At 37.2% G+C, this 21527-nt stretch overlaps 1 protein-coding gene across 3 annotated transcripts in view; it reads right to left on the bottom strand.

The window, feature by feature from the left end:
- Window positions 1-21527, bottom strand: part of LOC132002197 (protein argonaute-3) — a 125850-nt gene that overhangs the window by 73259 nt on the left and 31064 nt on the right. For 2 of the 3 annotated variants that reach the window (XM_059377247.1, XM_059377248.1), the window contains exons 3-5: window positions 6929-7049; window positions 1868-2076; window positions 896-1032 (exon numbers count right to left, since the gene is read on the bottom strand). In XM_059377247.1, coding sequence (XP_059233230.1) covers window positions 896-1032; window positions 1868-2076; window positions 6929-7049 — 467 coding nt within the window. Of the gene's footprint in view, window positions 1-895; window positions 1033-1867; window positions 2077-6928; window positions 7050-15113; window positions 15179-21527 lie in introns of all 3 variants that reach the window. The other variant, XM_059377249.1, reaches the window with a different exon arrangement.

Below are 21527 nucleotides of genomic sequence, written 5' to 3'. Positions count from 1 at the left end.
GGATTTTTGGATATTCTTCAGGAAAAGTGACAGAGCTTCCTTAACAAGTCAATGGCATTTAAGACAAAACAAAACAAAAAACAGGAGGAAAGAAATGGGACTACTACATTAAAAAAAGTGTATCAGCTAAACATGATAGGTGGATCTTGTTTGGAACCTGATTAGAACCACCTAACTATAAAAGGACATATCTGAGATAATCAAGGACATCTGATTACAGACAGGGAACTAGAGGCTACAAATAAATGATTACTAAAATTTTCTTATATAAGATAATGGCATTATGACTATGTAAGAAAACACCCATTTTTAAAGAGGCACATACTAAAGTAGTAGAGGCAAAATAACTTGTTATCTGGGATCTGATTTAGAAGAGGAAATATAGGAAGTTTAAGGAAGGTGGAAGATTCTTCACAGGCAGCACATAAGTGGCAGTTTATCATACTATTCCCCCTACTTTTATATATACTCAAAAATATTTATGAGCTAAAAATGAAAGTACAATTAGCACCACTATAAGCATCAGTGGTAGGTATAACACCTGGGCTCACCATGACCAACAGACTATTTTCGTTTAAAACATGAATTTCATAATGAAATACTGACTTAAGAGTTAAAAGGACAAAAGTGAGATTGTTCAGATAATCATGTCAAGGCTTTTGTACATGCTTTAATGTGCTTACTTCATGCTTAGTGGCATTCTAGGACAACTTCTGTGTAAAGGCTTTCTAAACAAAACGTAATAAAAATACAAAGGTTTTTCGACTCTGTCTTAGTATGTGTCCAAATATTACTCCCAAGACACCAGTACGTATAATTATATATAAACTGCACACACAGAACGCATAGACAGGATTCAACTACCCAAGACAGAATGTGGTTTTAGCTCCCTTACCATCAATATTAAGCATCATTTTCCACATGGCAGGTCGGACAGATTGATGGAATCCGAACCATACTTCCCTGCCGCCTCCGAGGGGGTGGTCATATCCTTCTGGAGCTGAGAAAAAGGAACGCCCCACAGGCGTATATCTATAAAAATTAAAATGTCATGTTCAGTCCTTTCACTGCCATATAGGTATATAAATTTGCAGAATACAGTAGTCTAGAGTACCTAAACTTAAGTTATCCTAACGATGTTTATCATTAGGAATATATGAAACTAAATATTTTCCAAATTTGTGAAAGCAAAAAGCAGCCACTCTAAATGAAAAACAAAAACAAAACAAAAACCATCAGTATCTTTCACTGAAATTCTCCCTTCCAAAATTCATCTTAGTTTGCATAAGAATAAATTTTATTTAAAATACTTTATTAGAAACATGTGAAAAGAAAAACCAGTTCCAAACTTAGGAAATGCTAAAGATTAAATAAATATTGATCAAAAGTCTATTTCTATAAATGTGTTTCCAAAACCTATTTTTCTTTAAAAAGACACATCCTACATATACAGGCACATAAATACAAACATACACTTGTAAGGTGACAGTGTGATTAAGAGTGTAGCAATTTCAACACAAATTGGTATTATTGTATAAATAATGAAATTACCTTTAGAATAAGGGGACTTAACTAAACATGTCAGTTATTCAAGATTTATAGCTTCTAAGATAAAGGTTAGACATTTTTCTAAAAGGTATACACTAGAATAGCTATGTTAATGATGTGCATTCACTTTCAAAAATCAGAATTTTTTCTGTAACATACTTCTGTTGTCAATGAACTTGTATGCATGCTATTTTTTAAATGAAGTAATCAAAAGATCTAACACGTGAAGGTTAATCAAAGAAGGGCTGCACAATCTGCTCTTGGGAAGAAAGCCTTCACACTGAAAATCTAAAAAGAAGAAAAAGCCAGAAGCACCCACTTCATGGAGGGCAGATGTCGTAGCACCACATCAACGGCATGGACAGGATTAGTGCTGATTGGCTTGTCTAATTCCAGTGGCTCAGGCAAGGTCCGTCCTGTCAGTACTTCATGTAGTAGGTGCCAACTCACCCGAGAGACAAATTTAATTGACACCTTGAAAGGTCGATCTTTTCCACCTTCCCCAGGTAAAGTAACATCTAAATCTACCTGTTGATGGGGAAACAATCAACTGATAAGTTGAAAAAGATAAGAACAATTACTTTTAAGTTAAAAAGATATTTAAGAAAAAACAGAGCAAAAATAAAAAGCCAACCTCAATGCTAAATCAATAATCTCTAAGTTGTACTGTTACGCAAAAAAAAAAAAAAAAAAAAGCAAAGTACACAAGATTACAAATAGTATGCCATCTTTTGGTGAAAAAGAAGAAAGTGGGAAATATACATATATCTCATTTCTGCAAAAAGAAACACAAGAAGCATGAACCGGAAACAAAGAAACTGGTTACTTTCAAAGGATGGGAAGAAATAAAGGAGAATAACAATTCTGAGTATATTTTTCAGCATAGTTTTGATTTCTGGAACCATGTTAAATAAATTTTTTTAAAATAAAGTTTTATCAGTTAAAAAAATTAAAAATAAAATCAAGAAGGATAAAGTGAAAAAATTAAAACATAACGAAAATTAAATAGAACCGAATGTTTCAAATGAATTACCTAACCATACTTAAAGGAGGAGACACAGAAAATATTAATGCAAGGAACTCTTGAACGCAGTATACTGAATATATTCTCAACTGGGGATGTGGAGGAGAGGTGGGTGGTATGGTGTAGCAATTCTGAAACAATTTTATAATTGTATGGTAGGAATGAACAGATGTGTAAAGGCAGTGATGTTCTATGGTTCAAAAAAGAAGGAAGATACAAATATGCAATGTGGGGAGTAAAGGAGGAATTCTGGGGGAATAAACCGAAATTTAGAGAATCAGTTTCAACTCATGACTTCATATATATATTTATTAATATATTTGTTATATTTATATATTATATATATAATATTATACAATAAGTAGTACTTGTGTAGAATACTTATGGCAGGTTCACTACATGACATATAGTATTATATATTATTTCTTTCACTTATATATTTTTATTTCCTACCTTCATCCATTTTAGAAACACCTATAACCTAGCAGCATGAATACATATCCAGATTTTGGTTTGTAAGTTGCATCCCCCAACTTAAAGAAACCATTGTTTCTCTGAGAAAGGGCCCGCTGCATGGCCACAGCAGGGAAAACATAAGAAAAGCCTGGATCATCTTGTGTCAGAAAGTAAGGAAATACACAAAATAAAGTGTGTGATCAAAAAGGAAACAGGAATCATCTTAAAGGGGCTCCCAATGGCCAAATGGGGCAGTGAAATAAATAAAGACAAATAAATTAGGGAAAATAAAATGCTCTCCTTTATAGTCAATATCAACTAATAAATGTAGAAGGAATGACAGAACTAGAAAATCAGCGTTACTAATTACTAATAATTCTTCCAAGTAAGAATCATCAATTACTTAAAAATCTAATGAGAAACAGGAGCCTTAAAGTATCTCCCATATCTGGGTGACTGGGTGACTCATTCAGTTAAGTGACCAACTCTCCCATCTCGGCTCAGGTCATGATCTCAAGGTCATGAGATGAAGCCTGCACAGATGCCCCGCTCAGCAGGGAGTCTGCCTGAGGTTTTCTCTCTCCCTCTGTCCCCATCCCCACCCCGGCTCATATTCTCTCTCTAAAATAAACAAATTTTAAAAATCTTTTAAAAAAAGTATTTCCCATATAAAAATTAAAAACTTCTTAGGGGCTCCTAGGTGGCTCAGTAGGTTAAGCATCCGGTTCTTAAGTAACCTCAGCACAGGTCGTGATCTCAGTCAGTGTCTTGAATTCAAGCCCCATCTTGGGCCACGCCGTGGGTGTGGAGTCTACTCAAAAAACGAGAAACAAAACCAAAAACACTTCTGTGCATCAGAAGACAGAATCAACAAAGTGAAAAGGCAACCTAAAAAATGTGAGAAAATACTTGCAAATCCTATATGTTAAGAAAGTATGAAGAAACCCTAAAACTTAACAGCAAAAATTAATCCCAATTTTTAAAATGGGCAAAGGATGAAGATACACAAATGAGCTCATGAAAAGATGCTGAACTCACTAATCATTAGGGAAATGCAAATCAAAACCACAGTGACATATAATCTCATACCCATTAGGATGGTTATAATAAACAACAACAATAACAACCCAGAAAACAGCAAGTGTTGGCAAGGGTGTGAAGAATTTGGAATGCTTGTGCATTGCTGGTGTGAAAGAACAATGGGGCAGCCACTATGGAAAACAGTATGGTGATTTCTCAAAATGTTAAAAATAGAAATTACCGCTTATACACAAAGGAACTGAAAGCAAGAACTGAAACAGGTATTTGTATACATTCCCAGCAGCATTTTTGTAATACCCAAAAGGTGTTCATCAATGGATATGTGGACAAACAAAATGTGGTATATACACACAATGGAGTATTATTCAGCCTTAAAAAGGAAGGATATACTGACACATGCAACAACATGGACGAATTCTGAGGACATAAAGCTAAGGGACGTCAGTCACAAAAACACAAATACCGTATGATTCCACTTAGATGAAGCACTAAGAGTAGTCAAAGCCATACAGACAAAAGATAGAATGGTGGCTGCCAGGCGCTGAGGGGAGGGGAGAATGGGGACTTCAGTATTTCATGGGTACAGTTTCAGTTTTACAAGATAAATAGAGTTATAGAGATAAAGACTGGTTACGATTACAAATGTACATTAAATGTACATTCATGCCCCTAAAATGGCTCACATGGTAAATTTTACCACAGTTAAAAATAACATCTCCCCACAGGAGAAAAAGAAAAACTTGACAGGAGAAACCTGGCAGACACCGGCTTAGCCAAGTGATCAAACTTAGTATCACCATTAATAGAACAAATACATATTAATGTCTCCTGATAAGATCCACTGACAAAGAAAGAACACTTGTGTAATTATTTCTGCCAAAAATGTTTAATCAGAGTCTAATCAAGAGAAAATCAGACAAATCCATATTGAGTGACATTCTACAAACAATTTGCCTGTAATCTTCTACCATGTTAATGTCATGAAGCTGTTCCGGAATAAAGAAGACTAAAAAGACGTGGTATCTTGGGGAAACTGGGTGGCTCAGCAGATTAAACATCTGACTGTTGATTTCGGCTCAGGTCATGATCTCAGATTTGTGAACTGAGTGCGTTGGGCTCTGTTCTCAAATGGGGATCTGCTTGAGAATCTCTCCCTCTCCCTCTGCCCCACCTCCGATCATGCGCTTGCTTTCTTTCAAATAAATAATCTTTAAAACAAACAAACAAAATGTGGTATCTAAATACAATCATGGGGCGCCTGGGTGGCTCAGTTGGTTGGACGACTGCCTTTAGCTCAGGTCATGATCCTGGAGTCCCGGGATCAAGTCCCACATCGGGCTCCCAGCTCCATGGGGAGTCTGCTTCTCCCTCTGACCTCCTCGCTCATGTTCTCTCTCACTGTCTCTCTCTCAAATAAATAAATAAATAATCTTTAAAAAATAAATAAATAAATAAATAAATAAATACAATCATGAACCTGTACTGAATTTTTTATTAGAGGGGAAGAAATGCTAAAAGTCATCAGTGGAACAAATGACAAAACTGGAATATGGGTTGCTGATTAGATAAAAGTATACCAATGAAGAATTTAGTGGAGTGGATAACCGTACTCTGATTTTTATCCTTGTTCTTAAGAAAAACATATTAAAGGGCACGACACATACAACCTTCTCTTGAATGGTTCAAGAAAAGATAAGCATGGATGTGTATTTCATCCTATATAAATATCTACAAAGATAACGAAAGAAAGAATGATAAGACAAATGTGGTAAAAGTTAAGGAACACTGGTCAATCTGGGTAAAAGGTCTACATGAGTTCTTTAATTCTTACAACTTTTCAGTATGTTTTAAATGATTTCAAGAGGCTTCTGGGTGGCTAAGTCAGTTAAGAGTCTGCCTTTGGCACAAGTCATGATCCCAGAGTCCTGGGATGGAGGCTTACATAGGGGTCCCTGCTGAGCAGGAAGTCTGCTAATCCCTCTTCCTCTCCTTTTGCCTCACCCCTTGCTCTCTCTCTCTCAAATAAATAAATAAAATCTTAAAAAAGAAAAACCTAGAGGGGCGCCTGGGTGGCTCAGTGGGTTAAAGCCTCTGCTTTGGGCTTAGGTCATGATCCCAGGGTCCTGGGATCGAACCCCACGTTGGGCTCTCTGCTCCGTGGAGAGCGTGCTTCCTCCTCTCTCTCCCTGCCTGCCTCTCTTGCCTACTTGTGATCTCTGTCTGTCAAATAAATAAATAATATCTTAAAAAAAAAAAAAGTGTAGTTAAAAACAAAACATAAACCTAGAAAAATATAAATAAAATTATTTCAAAATAAAAAGTTAAAAAAGATAAATAATATGCTCACATATATGTGGACTATAATAAAATGGTAATAAATGCATTTTTTAAAAAAGATTTTTAATTTCTTTTTCAACAGAGATCACAAGCAGGCAGAGAGGCAGGCAGAGAGAGAGAGAGGAGGAAGCAGGCTCCCTGCTAAGCAGAGACCCCGACGCGGGGCTCGATCCCAGGACTCTGGGATCATGAACTGGGCTGAAGGCAGAGGCTTTAAACCACTCAGCCACCCAGGTGCCCCGGTAATAAATGCATTTAAAGGGAGATATTGCTAGGTGCCTGGGTGGCTCAGTTGATTGAGGTCAGACTCCTGGTTTAAGTTTGAGTCATGATCTCAGGGTTGTAGGACTGAGCCCGTGTCGGGCTCCATGACAGATGTGAAGCCTGCTTGAGATTGCCTCCCTGTCCCTATGCCCCCTCCTCCCAACCCAATCTCTCTCTCAAAAAAATAAAATAAATAAAAATAAAAAATAAAGGGAGATACTGCAAAGAATAGCTCTTCAATAAAGGAATACACCTTACCCCAGTAGTTGCCACAGGAAGTGGATTGGCTGTGTAAAGGCTTCTTTTTCCATCATAAACTGGTCTACGGTCCCCAAATATAGTCACTTTAAAATGCTGAACCATTGAGTCAACCACCTCCCTAAAAAAGGGGAAAAAAATATATTCACATAATCCTATCCATGATGAAATACAAAATACAAAATAAAGTAATTCTTGCACTATTTAAAGATGTCAAAATTCTAAAAGACAATCATACTGATAAAGATATTGCTTTCACGACCATACCGTAGGATACCAGAAAGACTGATTTCTGGCAAGGGATAAGAATTTCACAAACGACAGAAAAGAACGAATCCAGTGAATTACTTAATCATTCTAGGCCTCAGTAAACCTGCAAAATATTATCCTTAGAAAATGATCCTCAATTCCTTTTACCATCTCTGAGCACTACCTGACACATGCACTTCTCTATCAACAGTGTTATGCTCTGGGGCGCCTGGGTGGCTCAGTGGGTTGAGCCGCTGCCTTCGGCTCAGGTCATGATCTCAGAGTCCTGGGATCGAGTCCCGCATCGGGCTCTCTGCTCAGCGGAGAGCCTGCTTCCCTCTCTCTCTCTCTGCCTGCCTCTCCATCTACTTGTGATTTCTCTCTGTCAAATAAATAAATAAAATCTTTAAAAAAAAAAAAAAACAGTGTTATGCTCTTCACGCTGGGTCCAAATACCACCTAGTACATGTATCTATTAGAACATTTACTCCACTGTATTATACTTATTGTACACTTCACTTCTACTAGACTGTGAGATTCTTTTTTTTATTAATTATTTTTATTAACATATAATGTATTATTTGCCCCAGGGGTACAAGGTCTGTGAATCATCAGGGTTACACACTTCATAGCATTCACCACAGCACATATCCTCCCCAATGTCCATAACCCAACCACTCTATCCCTACCCCCATCCCCCAGGAATCCTCAGTTTGTTTTGAGAGGTTAAGAGTCTCTTATGATTTGTCCCCCTCCTGATCCCATCCTGTTTCATTTTTTTCCTTCCCTACCCCTCAAACCCCCCACTCTGCCTCTCAAATTCCTCATATCAGGGAGATCACATAATTGTTTTTCTGATTTATTTCATTCAGCATAATACCCTCTAGTTCCATCCATGTCGTTGCAAATGGCAAGATTTCATTCTTTAGATGGCTGCATAGTATTCCACTGTATATATATATATACACCACATCTTCTTTATCCATTTATCTGTTGATGGGCATCTAGGCTCTTTCCATAGTTGGGCTATTGTGGACATTGCTGCCATAAGCATTTGGGTGCACGTGCCCCTTTGGATCACTACATTTGTATCGTTAGGGTAAATGCCCAGTAGTATGATTGCTGGGTCATAGGGTGGCTCTATTTTCCACTTTTTGAGGAACCTCTATGCTGTTTTCCAGCGTGGCTGCCCCAGGCATTCCCATCAAGAGTGTAGGAGGGCTCTCCTTTCTCTGCATCCTCGCCAGCATCTATCGTTTCCTGACTTGTTAATTTTAGCCATTCTGACTGGTATGAGGTGGTACCTCATTGTGGTTTCGATTTGTATTTCCCTGATGCTGAGTGACATTGAGCACTTTTTCATGTGTCTGTTGGTCATCTGTATGTCTTTTTTGCATAAATTAGACTGTGAGATTCTTGAGAACAATAAACACCCTTGTATCCCCCTCAATCCTTTTCAACCTCTTTCCCCACCCTCACATTATGTAGCCAGTAAGAATATTCAGAAACTATCTTCATCCAACAAACATTTTTATTTTTTTATTTTTTTTTAAGATTTTATTTATTTATTTGACAGAAATCACATAGGCAGAGAGGCAGGCAGAGAGAGAGAGGGAAGCAGGCTCCCCGCTGAGCAGAGAGCCCGATGCGGGGCTCAATCCCAGACCCTGAGATCATGACCTGACCCACTGAGCCACTCAGGCGCCCCCAACAAACATTTTTATACTATATATACTTACGTGGAAAGATACTCAAGACTTTTACATTAAAAAATTAGACTATAATGAGAATGATAAAAAATCTCCACAAATCAACATTTATTTTTGTACATATATTTCTTGTAAAAGCAGTGGAAAGTTACCTAGAAGAATATGTACCAAAAAGATACAATGACTATCTCTGGTAAGGGAAGTGAAAAACGATTTTTTATTTTGTCTAAATAATCTAAATATGTTATGATGAGAGTATGCTTATATATTACTGGTATAATTTACAATACATTTAAAAGAATGGGGAAAAAAGATTTAATTCTAGCCTGTGGGTAGGTAGGAGAAAGGAGAGAAAAAGGCATTCTCTGATACAAAATAACTGAGCTGACTTGATACCTAGAGCAATTTCCTACATGCTCTAAAATTTCTATCTTCCTCTTCTTCAATTTCACTTTGCTGAAATTATTTAAATCAAGATCAAGCCTCTTCTAGAGTAAATTTTACAAAAAAGATTCAACTCACTGATCCATTTTTTTTTTTTTTAAGATTTTATTTATTTATTTGACAGGCGGAGATCACAAGCAGGCAGAGAAGCAGGCAGAGAGGGAGGAGGAAGCAGGATCCCTGTCGAGCAGAGAACCCGATGCGGGGCTTGATCCCAGGACCCTGGGAGCATGACCTGAGTTGAAGACAGAGGCTTTTAACCCACTGAGCCACCCAGGCGCCCCTCACTGATCCATTTTCACGACCAAAAAAATTTCAGAATTTTCTGCCATTTACCATTTTCTTCTGCAGGCATTATAAGTCCAGTTTCTTAGGTGAAACTTTACAGATCTAATTTGTCAGAATGTTTTGGCTATTTTGTAATTTTTCCTCAACAATAAATTAGTATAACTTTAAGCTTACCAAATCCTGGCAGCCCAATCAAACCACTCTAAGAATCAAAATGGTTGGAGGAGTTAAAATAGCTGTGCTAAAACAACTTAGGGGGAAAAAAATGTTCTGTTTCAATATCTAATACAGCATATTCTTTTTTCTTAAAGATTTTATTTATTTATTTGACAGAGAGAGAGAGAGATCACAAGTAGGCAGAAAGGCAGGTGGAGAGATAGGGGAAAACAGGCTCCCCATGGAGAAGAGAGCTGGACGCAGGGGTTGATCCCAGAACCCCAAGATCAAGACCTGAGCCGAAGGCAGAGGCTTAACCCACTGAGCCACCCAGACATCCCCACAGTATATTATTCTTCATGAATATTCTAACAGGGACAATCTACCTCAACCGCTAGAACCTCCAATGGAATCTAAAGCGGAATTCAACATATCTCCCCCATGTTATCTAGTTATCCTATTCACTGCTCCTCTTTATTGGGACCTCCCTTTCCTCATTTAACCAGATTCAAAACCTGGCTCATCTCTTCATCCTATTAGTTGCTGACCTCTCCTCTCTGCAGTATTTCTCACATCAGTCCTTTACTTTTCATTCCCAATTACCACGATCCTAAATTATAACCTCATGTTCCAGTACCTAGATTAAATTTTAAGTCTCTTGTTTTTTATGCCTTTAATTTTTTCTTCTCCAACCCAACCTATATATCACTGCCAAATGAGTGACTGAACCCCACTTTTATGTCCCAGATAAAAAAGGTTAAGTTAACCATACTCCTCAATTCATGGCTTATTTTCATCATTCATCTGTAGGAGATCTCTCTTCTTTCCTTCCACCTCCATTTCCTAAATTCCCTTCTTCTTTCCAGTAAGTTATCTCTTCTAAGTGTTTGATGAACATCCTTCTGTTTGCTTATATTCCCACCTTTATCCTCTGGCACTAGGTTTAAAAAATGTATTCATACTGCTGTGGGACACTTAGTTCATTGTTTCTCACTAGTGCAAAGTAGTCCATATGTTGTCTATCCATTCACCTAACAATCCAGGCTTCAACTGCAAGCCACCAAAAACAACGGCGCATTGCAGTATCTCTTACTATATCCCTTTATGGACTTGTGTGAGAATTAATCTCTGGCTATATACCCAGGAACAAAACCGTCAGGCCCAAATGAATTTTATCAACTAAATTATGAAGAACTGCCAAACTGTTCTCCAGAGTGGATATATGATCTACATTTCTGGAGATCCTATTTCCCCATATCCCAGACAAGATTTGTTATTATGCAGCTCTGCTTTCTATTTTTTGCTAGCCTAGCACATAAAACTAAAATGTTATGTTAATTGGGATGTCTCCTATTACTAATGAATTCGAGCATTCCTTCATGTACTGTTCTTTTGCTAATTCCTTGTTTGTTTCTTTTGCTCATTTTTCTATTGGGATCCCAGTCTTCTTGTTGAATTGAAGGAGTTTCTTTGATAGCCTGATAGTCCAATATTAATTCATTAATAGGTTTAGTTATTGCAAATATGTTCCAAATGTTTTCTGCCTGTTAACAATATCTATGTATTTATTGAGATGAAATCCTTAATAGAGAATCATCAAATGAATCATTTTTTACCTTATGGTTTCATGCTTTTGAGCCTTGTGTCAGGCTCCCTGCTCAGTGGGGAGTCTGCTTGTCCCTCTACCTTGGCCCCTCCCTCTCTGCTCATTCTGCCTCACTTTCTCTCAAATAAATAAATAAAATCTTAAAAAAGAGAATTACTTTCTTAATACTAAATTACAAATTGTTTTATTAACTCTAGTTTTTCTATATATATATATAGTTACCTATATATAGTTTCTATATATAGTTATCTATATATAGTTTTATATCTATCTCTAGTTATCTATATATATAGGTTACCTATATACGTAGCTTACACACACACATGTATATAGTTTGATCTATATTATTTTGGCCATTAATCCATCTGATGTATGTATGTATTTATCTATTTATCTATCTATTTATTTATTTGACAGAGAGAGAGAGAGAAAGAAAGAGAGAGCACAAGCAGGGGGAGCAACAGAGGGAGGGGGAGAAGCAGGCCCCCTGCCGAGCCGGGAACCCGACTCAAGACTTGATCCCAGGACCTGGGGTCCTGGGGATCCTTCAGCCATGACCTGAGCTGAAGGCAGAGACTTAACAGTCTGAGCCACCCAGGCGCCCCATCTGAGGTCTTTCTTTATAAACAGTGTTATATAAGAGACTCTATTTTATTTTTCTCTATACAGTAAGCCAGTGGTCCCACACCATCTACTAAATAGTCTATACATAACCAATCAATTTAAAATGCCATTTTTTGGGGTGCCTGGGTGGCTCTGTTGGTTAAGTGTCCAACTTATGATCTCAGCTCAGGTCTTGATCTCACAGTCATGAGTTTGAGCCCCACATTAAAATAAATAAAAAGCTATTTTTGTAAGTTCTCAACATATAAATGAATCTGGCTCTTGAGTTCTCTATATTGTCCCAGTAGTCTATTTGTTCTTAAATAAGTGTCATATGTTTTCACAATTACTAAAGTGTTTTATTATACTGTAACATGGGACTTTTCCTTTTCTTTTTCTAAGTTAACTAGGGCATTCATGGAAACTTTTAATCAGAATAGCCTTCTAAAGTGGTCCCCCAAACTATCAATACCATAAACAAAAGAAATACATCTAGTGCCCTACATATAGTAAATAAGAAAAAAATACCTGTTAGTTAAAAAACCCTCAAATTATTTATCCTTAGTAGACACTGCTAGAGCGCTAAAAGCAAATGAGAGTGTTAAAAGTTATTAAAACACTACAACAATGAACTCAATGAAGATGAAATATAATAAGGGCAATTGTAAAATCTAAACATTTGTTTAGAAAACTGCAAAAAGAACAGATTAGAGGATGTGAACTTACTCACTGCTTTTGTGGAAAGGGGCTTTAGATGACTCTTAAATCCAGACTGAGCTAATAGTGGGATGTAGCTTCCTCAAAATTAAAAAATTTAGGTGCATATATTTAAGTGCCCGGTACAAAGCATGTAACCATCCCATCACATATTATATATAGTCATTTCACATTCTGAAGTATTCTGTTCGATTTGGAAAAATTTAAGACCCTAAAAAATGAAGCATAACCAGAAGGTAATCCTGACAGAAGTTCATATAACATGGGTAAAAATAAATCAAACTAATAAGGACTTCAGGACTGGAACAGGAAAGACTCAAAGGAAATTACAGAAGGCTCTGGCTATTTTGATGGACTGTCATGTGATACATTAAGCATAAAATCTACCCTGTATGAAAGGATAGAATTAGGATAAAACTCACAAATAATTGGAAAGATTTAAGGAGCTAGGCTTTGGGAAAAAAATTTCCTACATTTCTTACACACCAGTGGATTATTCCCAAGTGGATTATTCCCAAGTGGATTACACTCATATAAAGTAAGTTCATCCTTGCTAGAGTAGCTCAAGGAGCATTTATGTCCTAGAAGATGCCAACCAGAAGACTAAAATGAATAATCTCTGCAATCCCCTCTAACAGTAAAATTTAATTAGGAGAGTACCAAATAATGAAACAGTGCAGATTTTACCATGCCATCAGATATAAAAACTTCTTTACGAATAATTACACTAAACACTGAACTCAAGCTCTCAGAGCCTTAACAGAATGGTGTTAGAATTCTATATATACTGGGCAGCTCTAACATTAAACTACTTTTAAATTCGTAACTGCTAAAATCTATGTTTCAAAGGGAATAAGCTTTTCTAAGGACCATGATTTATTCTATCTCTTTAATCTCTCACTAATATTTTGTAACTGATACATTTAGATTTTTTTTTATTCTTTGTTTTTTTTTTTATTTGACAGAGAGAGAGACAGGGACAGCAATACAAGCAGGGGGAGTCGGGGAGGGAGCAGCAGGCTTCCCACTGAGCAGGGAGCCCAATGCAGGGCTCTATCCCAGGACTCCGGGGATCAAGACCTGAGCTGAAGGCAGGTGTTTAACAACTGAGCCACCCGTGCATCCCTATATTTAGAGTTTTAATGAAACTTTAGTATGCAAGTTAACAAAAAGACAAATCAAGGAACTGCAAATTTTTCTTTTTATCTCAAAAGATACTGTGACAAATAGTAATGTATTAGGATGTTCATCAGGCAGGGATGTGGAACTAAAGAAAAACTCTAAAATAGTAATTTATCTAATCATCTATTGAGGGATAGCAGCAAAGGTGCTCACTGTCTTATGAAGAGAGTCTGAACTGGGAAACTGTCAATTTAAGAAACCTTTACATGTGCTAACATAAGCACTGGAAGATAAATAAGTAGACATGACTCTTTAGTCCCACTCTGCCACTATGTTGTTATGAAAGTTACCTTGCCTCTCTGACTTTAGTTCCTTCATCAATAAAAATGGGATAATAGGGGCATCTGGGTGGCTCAGTGGGTTAAGCCTCTGCCTTCGGCTCAGGTCATGATCTCAGGGTCCTGGGATCAAGTTCTGCATTGGGCTCTCTGCTCAGCAGGGAGCCTGCTTCCCCCCACCACCGCCCCCCGACTCTGCCTGCCTCTCTGCCTACTTGTGATCTCTCTGTGTCAAATAAATAAATAAAATCTTTAAAAAAAATGGGATTATAGTCTCTGGGCTGTTACAGAGATCATATGGAATATTAGTGAAAGAACTTTTGGGTGAAAAAGCAATGATACTATTTCTATGTAAAAATTTAAGCATGATTATATCTCACAAATATACTTCAAGATGATATTGAAATACTGAAGTCTTCCAAACAACAAACAGATACATCACAATGTATTAGTATCAAAGTAAATTAATACAGAGAATGAAGTCTGGCAATTAACATAAACTGTGAACTGAATTTTCTTATGTCACAGTTGTGGAACTTTGTCTAAGGTGCAGTTGTTTATTATTGTATCAGTGGGGAAAATCCTTTGATCTTCTGTTCAAATGTAGAAATTTTAGTACAACTTTTAAGTGTATATTGTAGTAAAATTACAATTACCAAAATATGCAAAATATTTTAACTTCTAAAGCAGTATTTAGGAAAGCCAATTTGGAAAAGAAAATCTGAGTAAATGGGGATAAGAACTTCTAACCAATCTTTAGTGGTTTCCTTTAACTAATGACCTTAGTCTGAAAAGGAAAGAATTCTTGCAAAGTACGATATGATGCATTTTTGTAGAGCCTTGGGATAGAATTTAAAAAGCCTTAAGAATATCTGGGGATTACTTCAAAAATGGAACCTACCTGAGTACATTAGGTTTTACAAAGGGCTACAGCCTACCTTTCCCACTCTTACCTCAACCACCACTTCCTACATTCTGGTACCAAGTCTTTTGACTCCATCATGCTCTGGTGCACAGACTGTAAAGTAAAATTTAATATTGGTTTCAGTAAGTTCCACTTTACCACCTGACTCATACAGCAGAAAAATGGTAGGAGAGGGAAATTTTATTGTAAAAAGGAGAAGAAATTATTAATCATTCTATGTGCTCATAGAGACCCACCTTTATCTCATTTCTAGTTATCTCTTATTCTCTGCTCTCAAAAAGCAGAACGGGAAATATTATTTTAGTCAATACAAGAAGGTATGAAATCGTATTTTCTCCTGAAAGTGACTATTCACATCAGTTTAGTATTCACAGCTCCAATAAATTAATCTGTCACTATAGTATAGACAGAAAGGAAGACTGCTAAGGTACAATAAGATGGTAAAATCACCCCAAGGCTTGCTTATAAAACACAACTAAAACAGCTGGTGGTCTCTCCTTACATCCTTCTAACTCTGAATTTATCTTCATAACTCTTCAATAAGTAACAGAGAAGGTAGCCAATGAATACTTTTGCATCAACATAAAGCTTAAAAGATACAGAGTAAGGAAAAAAGGAGTAATACTTTAGATCACGTTTTTAGTATTTTATAATATAAAAGTTGTAGTACACCAGAGCATTTTACTAAAAACGATCTTCAAAATCATTTCACATGGGTATGAATTCTTTCATAATTTTATATAACTACACTTGCTAATCCAGTATAGTAAACATTACTAGTATTCCCAGATAACTGACAGATTACTTCAGATTGAGAAATCACTTTTTATCTCAATCTGGTTTACAATAACAACTTGATTCTAGAACACTTCTTTAGCCATCACTGACTTCTTAAAAGACACGGTCTCTTTTCAGCTTTTACACCTTGGCTTCTTTGAGCATTTGCCACTGTGATCAATCCTTGAAATTCACAATCCTTTCTTTACCTTCTCTGAAACAGCTTATACTTTGTCCTGGTTCTCCTACTTTTCCTGATCTAAGTGTCTTCATTGACAAACCTGAAATAATGGTATCCCCAGAGATCCATTCTTAATCTTCTTATCTTGACTCTATTCATTTTCCCTAACTTTAACTATCACCTACATGTTGATATATCTCAAATCTTTATCTTGACTTATTTCCTGAGCTCTAGGTACTTATTTCCAATAATCTACTGAACCTCTCTGTTTTGATGTTTCTTATATAATTCAACCTCCAAATATCCAAAACAGAAAATAAAAAACCTGGTCCATTCACCATTTGTATTTCTGTTAAAGCTACCACTATTGCACAAACTAGGAATGATGAAGTCATTCTTCTCTCTTCCCTTTCCTTCCACACCTAAATCATTCATTCTTCTTCTAAATGTTACATCTAAGCTCTTCCTTCATCCCCACTGCCACTGCTGGTAGTTAAGTCTTAGAAAACACTACTTTTAATCTAGGAAAGTATGTATCAGAGATGCAATGGGGTATGCTAGAGTATGAGGGGAAAGAAGTTAGAAGTATTTATATTTAATTTTCATCTAACAATTAGAAATTAAGATTTACGGGCGCCTGGGTGGCTCAGTGGGTTAAGCCACTGCCTTCGGCTCAGGTCATGATCTCAGGGTCCTGGGATCGAGTCCCACAACGGGCTCTCTGCTCGGCAGAGAGCCTGCTTCCTCCTCTCTCTCTCTCTGCCTGCCTCTCTGCCTGCCTGCGATCTTTCTCTGTCAAATAAATAAATTCTTAAAAAATAAAAAAAGAAATTAAGATTTACTAACATTCATGGATATGGATGGACACTGAGGTCTTCACTTAGCCCATGTTAGATGATCAGATGTAACAGATGATATACAGGAACCCTAAGAGACTAACAGGACTTCTGCAACATGTAAGAGTTAACAGTGTACTGCAGCAACATTGTACGGTGGTAGATGTTAAATGCACTTATCTTGATAAGCACAGGATAACTTACAGAGTTGCAAATAGCTATGTTGTATACTTAAAACTAATATAACACTGTATGTCAACTATATTTCAATCAGAAAAAAAGAAGCAACAATGGAACTCTCACTCACTCACTTTCAGCATGTTATAACTTACTTCAGTTCAACTGTGTGGCATATATTCAATCTGATTTTTGGTACATGAATCTGAAAATTTCAAATTATTAAATATATTATTATATAGTTTATTTCAAAATATTGTTTTCTGCCTTTAATTTTTCTATAGTTATGTTAGAATAGTGGTGCATTTCTATAAATTTAAAAACGTTAAATGTGTACATATACATTTATTTATCTATTTATTGTTCAGTCCATGTCAAACACATTTTAACTGATGGGGATGAGTAATCAAAGATTTGAAGACCACTGATCTAGACTACTGCAAACAGCATTCCCATTGTTCTCCAGAACTCTGGTCTTTCCTCTTTCCTTTCTCTCCTCCCCACTGCTTTTATTTTTAAGATTTTATTTATTTATTTATTTGACAGAGAGAGAGAGAGCGCGAGTGCGCAGAAGTGGGCAGAGCGGCAGGCAGAGGGAGAGGGAGAAGCAGGTTCTCCGCTGAGCAGGGAACCCAATGCGGGGCTCTATCCCAGGACCCTGGGATCATGACCCGAGCCAAAGGCAGATGCTTAACCAACTGGGCCACCCAGGCACCCTCTTTCCTTTTTTTTTATTTAAGAGATTTTACTTAATCATTTGAGAGAGAGAGAGAGAGAGAGAATGAGCGAGCACGAGCAGAGAGAGGGGCAGAGGGAGAGGGAGAAGCACACTCCCCTCTAGGCAGAGAGCCAAATGCGGGGTTGGATCCCAGGAACCTGAAATCATGACCTGAGCTGAAGGCAGAGGCTTAACCAACTTAGCCACCCGGTACCCCTGGTCTTTCTGTTTTCTAATTAATTTGCCACCCTGCCATTAGTTATGCTTTAAAATATGGATGCTCCTTGTGTGTTCAAAGCCTCCAATGGCTCTCCACTGTTTCTGAATTCACACGCCTTAGCATGGATTTGAGACCCTTCACGGGGTGCCTGGGTGGCTAAGGTGGTTGAGTGTCCAACTCTTGATTTGGGCTCAGGTCATGCTCTCAAGGTTGAGATCCAGCCCCGTGTCCAGCTCGATGCTCAGCAGAGACTCTGCTTGAGATTCTCTCTCTCCCCCTTTCTCCTCCCCACCCCTACTGTCTCTTGCTCTCAAACAGATCTAAAAAACAAAACAAAACAAAACAAAAAAACACCCTTCACAACTTACCCCTGGTTAAATTTTCATACTCAAGGTACTCTATTCATACTGGCCTATTTCTTTTACATAAACATGTCATGGTTTTGTTATGTCCACTCTATATATATATATACACACACACACACACACACACACACACACATACACATATACACCCCATCTTCCAAACTAAAAGCAAGAATCTCTGCTCCTTCACCACAGCACATAGTGCATATCTCACAGAACTTGTCACTACATACAGATTATGAAATCTCTAACAGGGATCACATCTTATTTACCTTGTTATCTCCAGAACCTAGCACGAGACCTGATACAAAAAAGGGGCACAAAAAGTTAAACATGAATGAAAACATAGGGAGGATCCTAAAATGATTTTTAAGTTTCAAAAGTTACTGCAGAATTTAAACTTTAATTCCAGTCAGGATCCATATACTCTTTAAATCCAGTACCAGAGAGTACTCTACCTTGGTACAATCATGTGGTAAATCCAGACAGCTAGTTTAAATTGATTTAACTCAATTTAAGAAAAAAGTGGAGCAGACTAAAAATAAGCAAATCATGCTACATGCCTAACAATACTACACAGCTGTTACTATAATTTAAATCCACACAAATGGACAGATGTTAGGAATAAACTCTACCTATTAGTCCCTGATGTTTAGGAATATATTTATTTATAAAAGTATCTTTCAACTTCAAATATATTGTAGAAATATTAGCTAGAAGACTAATTATTACTGAGTAATTTGTTGAGAATTTATAAGTCTGAAATAATCACCATCTGTTAGCTTTCCTATCCTCCAAGTCATTAACTAACAAGGAAAATAAAACTTGCTTATTAACTGACATATACTGCACGGTACAGTTTCCCTAAGATAGCTAAATACTCAAAACTACACTGTTCAGTTTTCACCGGCAGTGTTTTCTGGGTTATGTTCTTTATAGCATTTTAATCAGAATTATGCTCCTCTATAGGAATGATACCAAAAGGACAACTGGCAAAAGAAAAAATTAACTTCTTAATAAAAAAAAAATGTGTTTTAAAAGACACCATCAAGAAAGTGAAAGGCCAACAGGCAGGAAGGAAGAACATTGCTGCACATCATTACATCTGATAAGGGACTTTTAAATATACCTAATGAAGAATTTCCAAGACTCAATAACAAAAAGACAAATTATCCAACTTAAAAATGGGCAAAGGACCTGAACAGACATTTCTCCAAATATACAAATGGCCAATAAGTACATGAAAACATGCCCAACATCAACCATCATAAAAATACAAATCAAAATAACAATGAGATGCTACCTAAAACTCCAAGGAAGGCTATGATAAAAAAGATAGGTAACAAATGGTGGTAAGGATGCTTGGATCATCACACACTGTTAGTTGGAATGTAAAATGATGCAGCCAATTGGGAAGAGAGTCAGGCAGTTTCTCAAAAGGTTAAACAGAGTTACCAAATCATTCCAGTCTTAGCAATACACTCAAAAGAAATGAAAACATGTGTCCACACAAGACCTTATACACAAATGTTCACAGCATTATTCATTACAGCCCCAAATGCAAACGACACATGTTCATCAACTGATGAATCAATAAACAAAATATCTTTACAACAGAATAATATTCAGTAATAAAAAGGTAGTACTGATACATGCTACAACATGGATGAACCTTAAAAACATGTGAAGTGAAAGAGGTCATTCACACAAATGGCCACATATTATATGATTCCATTTATATGAAATGCCCAGAAAAGTTAAATCTATAGAGACAGGGGCGCCTGGGTGGCTCAGTGGGTTAAAGCCTCTGCCTTCAGCTCAGGTCATGATCCCAGGGTCCTGGGATTGAGCCCCGAATTGGTCTCTTTGCTCAGCAGGGAGCCTGCTTCCTCCTCTCTTTCTGCCTGCCTCTCTGCCTACTTGTGATCTGTCTGACAAATAAATAAAATAAAATCTTTTTAAAAAATGAAAAAAATACATGGAACGCCTGGGTGGCTCAGTTGGTTAAGCAGCTGCCTTCGGCTCAGGTCATGATCCCAGTGTCCTGGGATCGAGTCCCATATCGGGCTCCTTGCTCGCAGGGAGCCTGGTTCTCCCTCTGACTTGGCCTGCCACTGTCTGCTTGTGCTCTCTCTTTCTGACAAATAAATAAATGAAATCTTAAAAAAAAAAAAAAAAACATTAAAAAAAAATCTATAGAGACAAAGTATATTAGTGGTTGCCAGGGGCTACTGGGGAAGACAATGGTGAGTGACTACTAAGGAGTAATGGGGTTTCTTTCTTCTTTCTTTTTAAAGATTTTATTTATTCATTTGAAAGAGAGAGAGAGAGAAAGCGCGCGCGCAAACATATGAGGAGGGGGAGGGGCAGAGGGAGATGGAGAAGGAGGCTCCCCCCTTCTCTCTGCTCATGGTGAGCAGAGAGCCCACCATGAGGCTTGATCCCAGAACCCTGAGATCACTGATCATTACCTGAGCCAAAGGCAGCTGCTTAACAGTCTGACCCACCTAGAAGCCCATAATGGGGTTTCTTTTTCAGAGGATGAAATGTTCTAAACTTTTATTGTGGTGATGGCTGTATGCTATCTCTTTGAATACACTAAAAACCATTGAACTGTACACTTTACACAAGTGAGTAATACAGTATGTGAATTTTGTATAAATGAAGTTATTTTATAAAAGTATGTCCCTCTCTTGGCATATTACCTATTTATAACACTGTGTCAATGACATTCCTAATAACAGCAGAAAGGGAGTTGTTTCCAACACTCCAATCTGAGATTTCTATTTAAAAGCCAAAATGGGGATGCCTGGGTGGCTCAGTTGGTTGGACGACTGCCTTCGGCTCAGGTCATGATCCCGGAGTCCCAGGATCGAATCCCACATCTGGCTCCCAGCTCCATGGGGAGTCTGCTTCTCCCTCTGACCTTCTCCTCGCTCATGCTCTCTCTCACTGTGTCTCTCTCTCTCAAATAAATAAATAAAATCTTTAAAAAAAAAAAAAATAAATAAAAGCCAAAATGGATTCAATATAGATTTTTTCCTTCAAAAATTCAATCGTCAGTATCGCATGACAACTGTATGCAATATGTACAAATATTTGGCACTCTATCACAAATCACAATACAACACCAGTAGTAATAATAACAGTACAATTAATGTTTCATTT

The sequence above is a fragment of the Mustela nigripes genome, chromosome 14 (assembly GCF_022355385.1).
Source record: "Mustela nigripes isolate SB6536 chromosome 14, MUSNIG.SB6536, whole genome shotgun sequence".
NCBI lineage: Eukaryota > Metazoa > Chordata > Mammalia > Carnivora > Mustelidae > Mustela > Mustela nigripes.
This window is presented reverse-complemented; position numbering and strand designations above follow the sequence as displayed.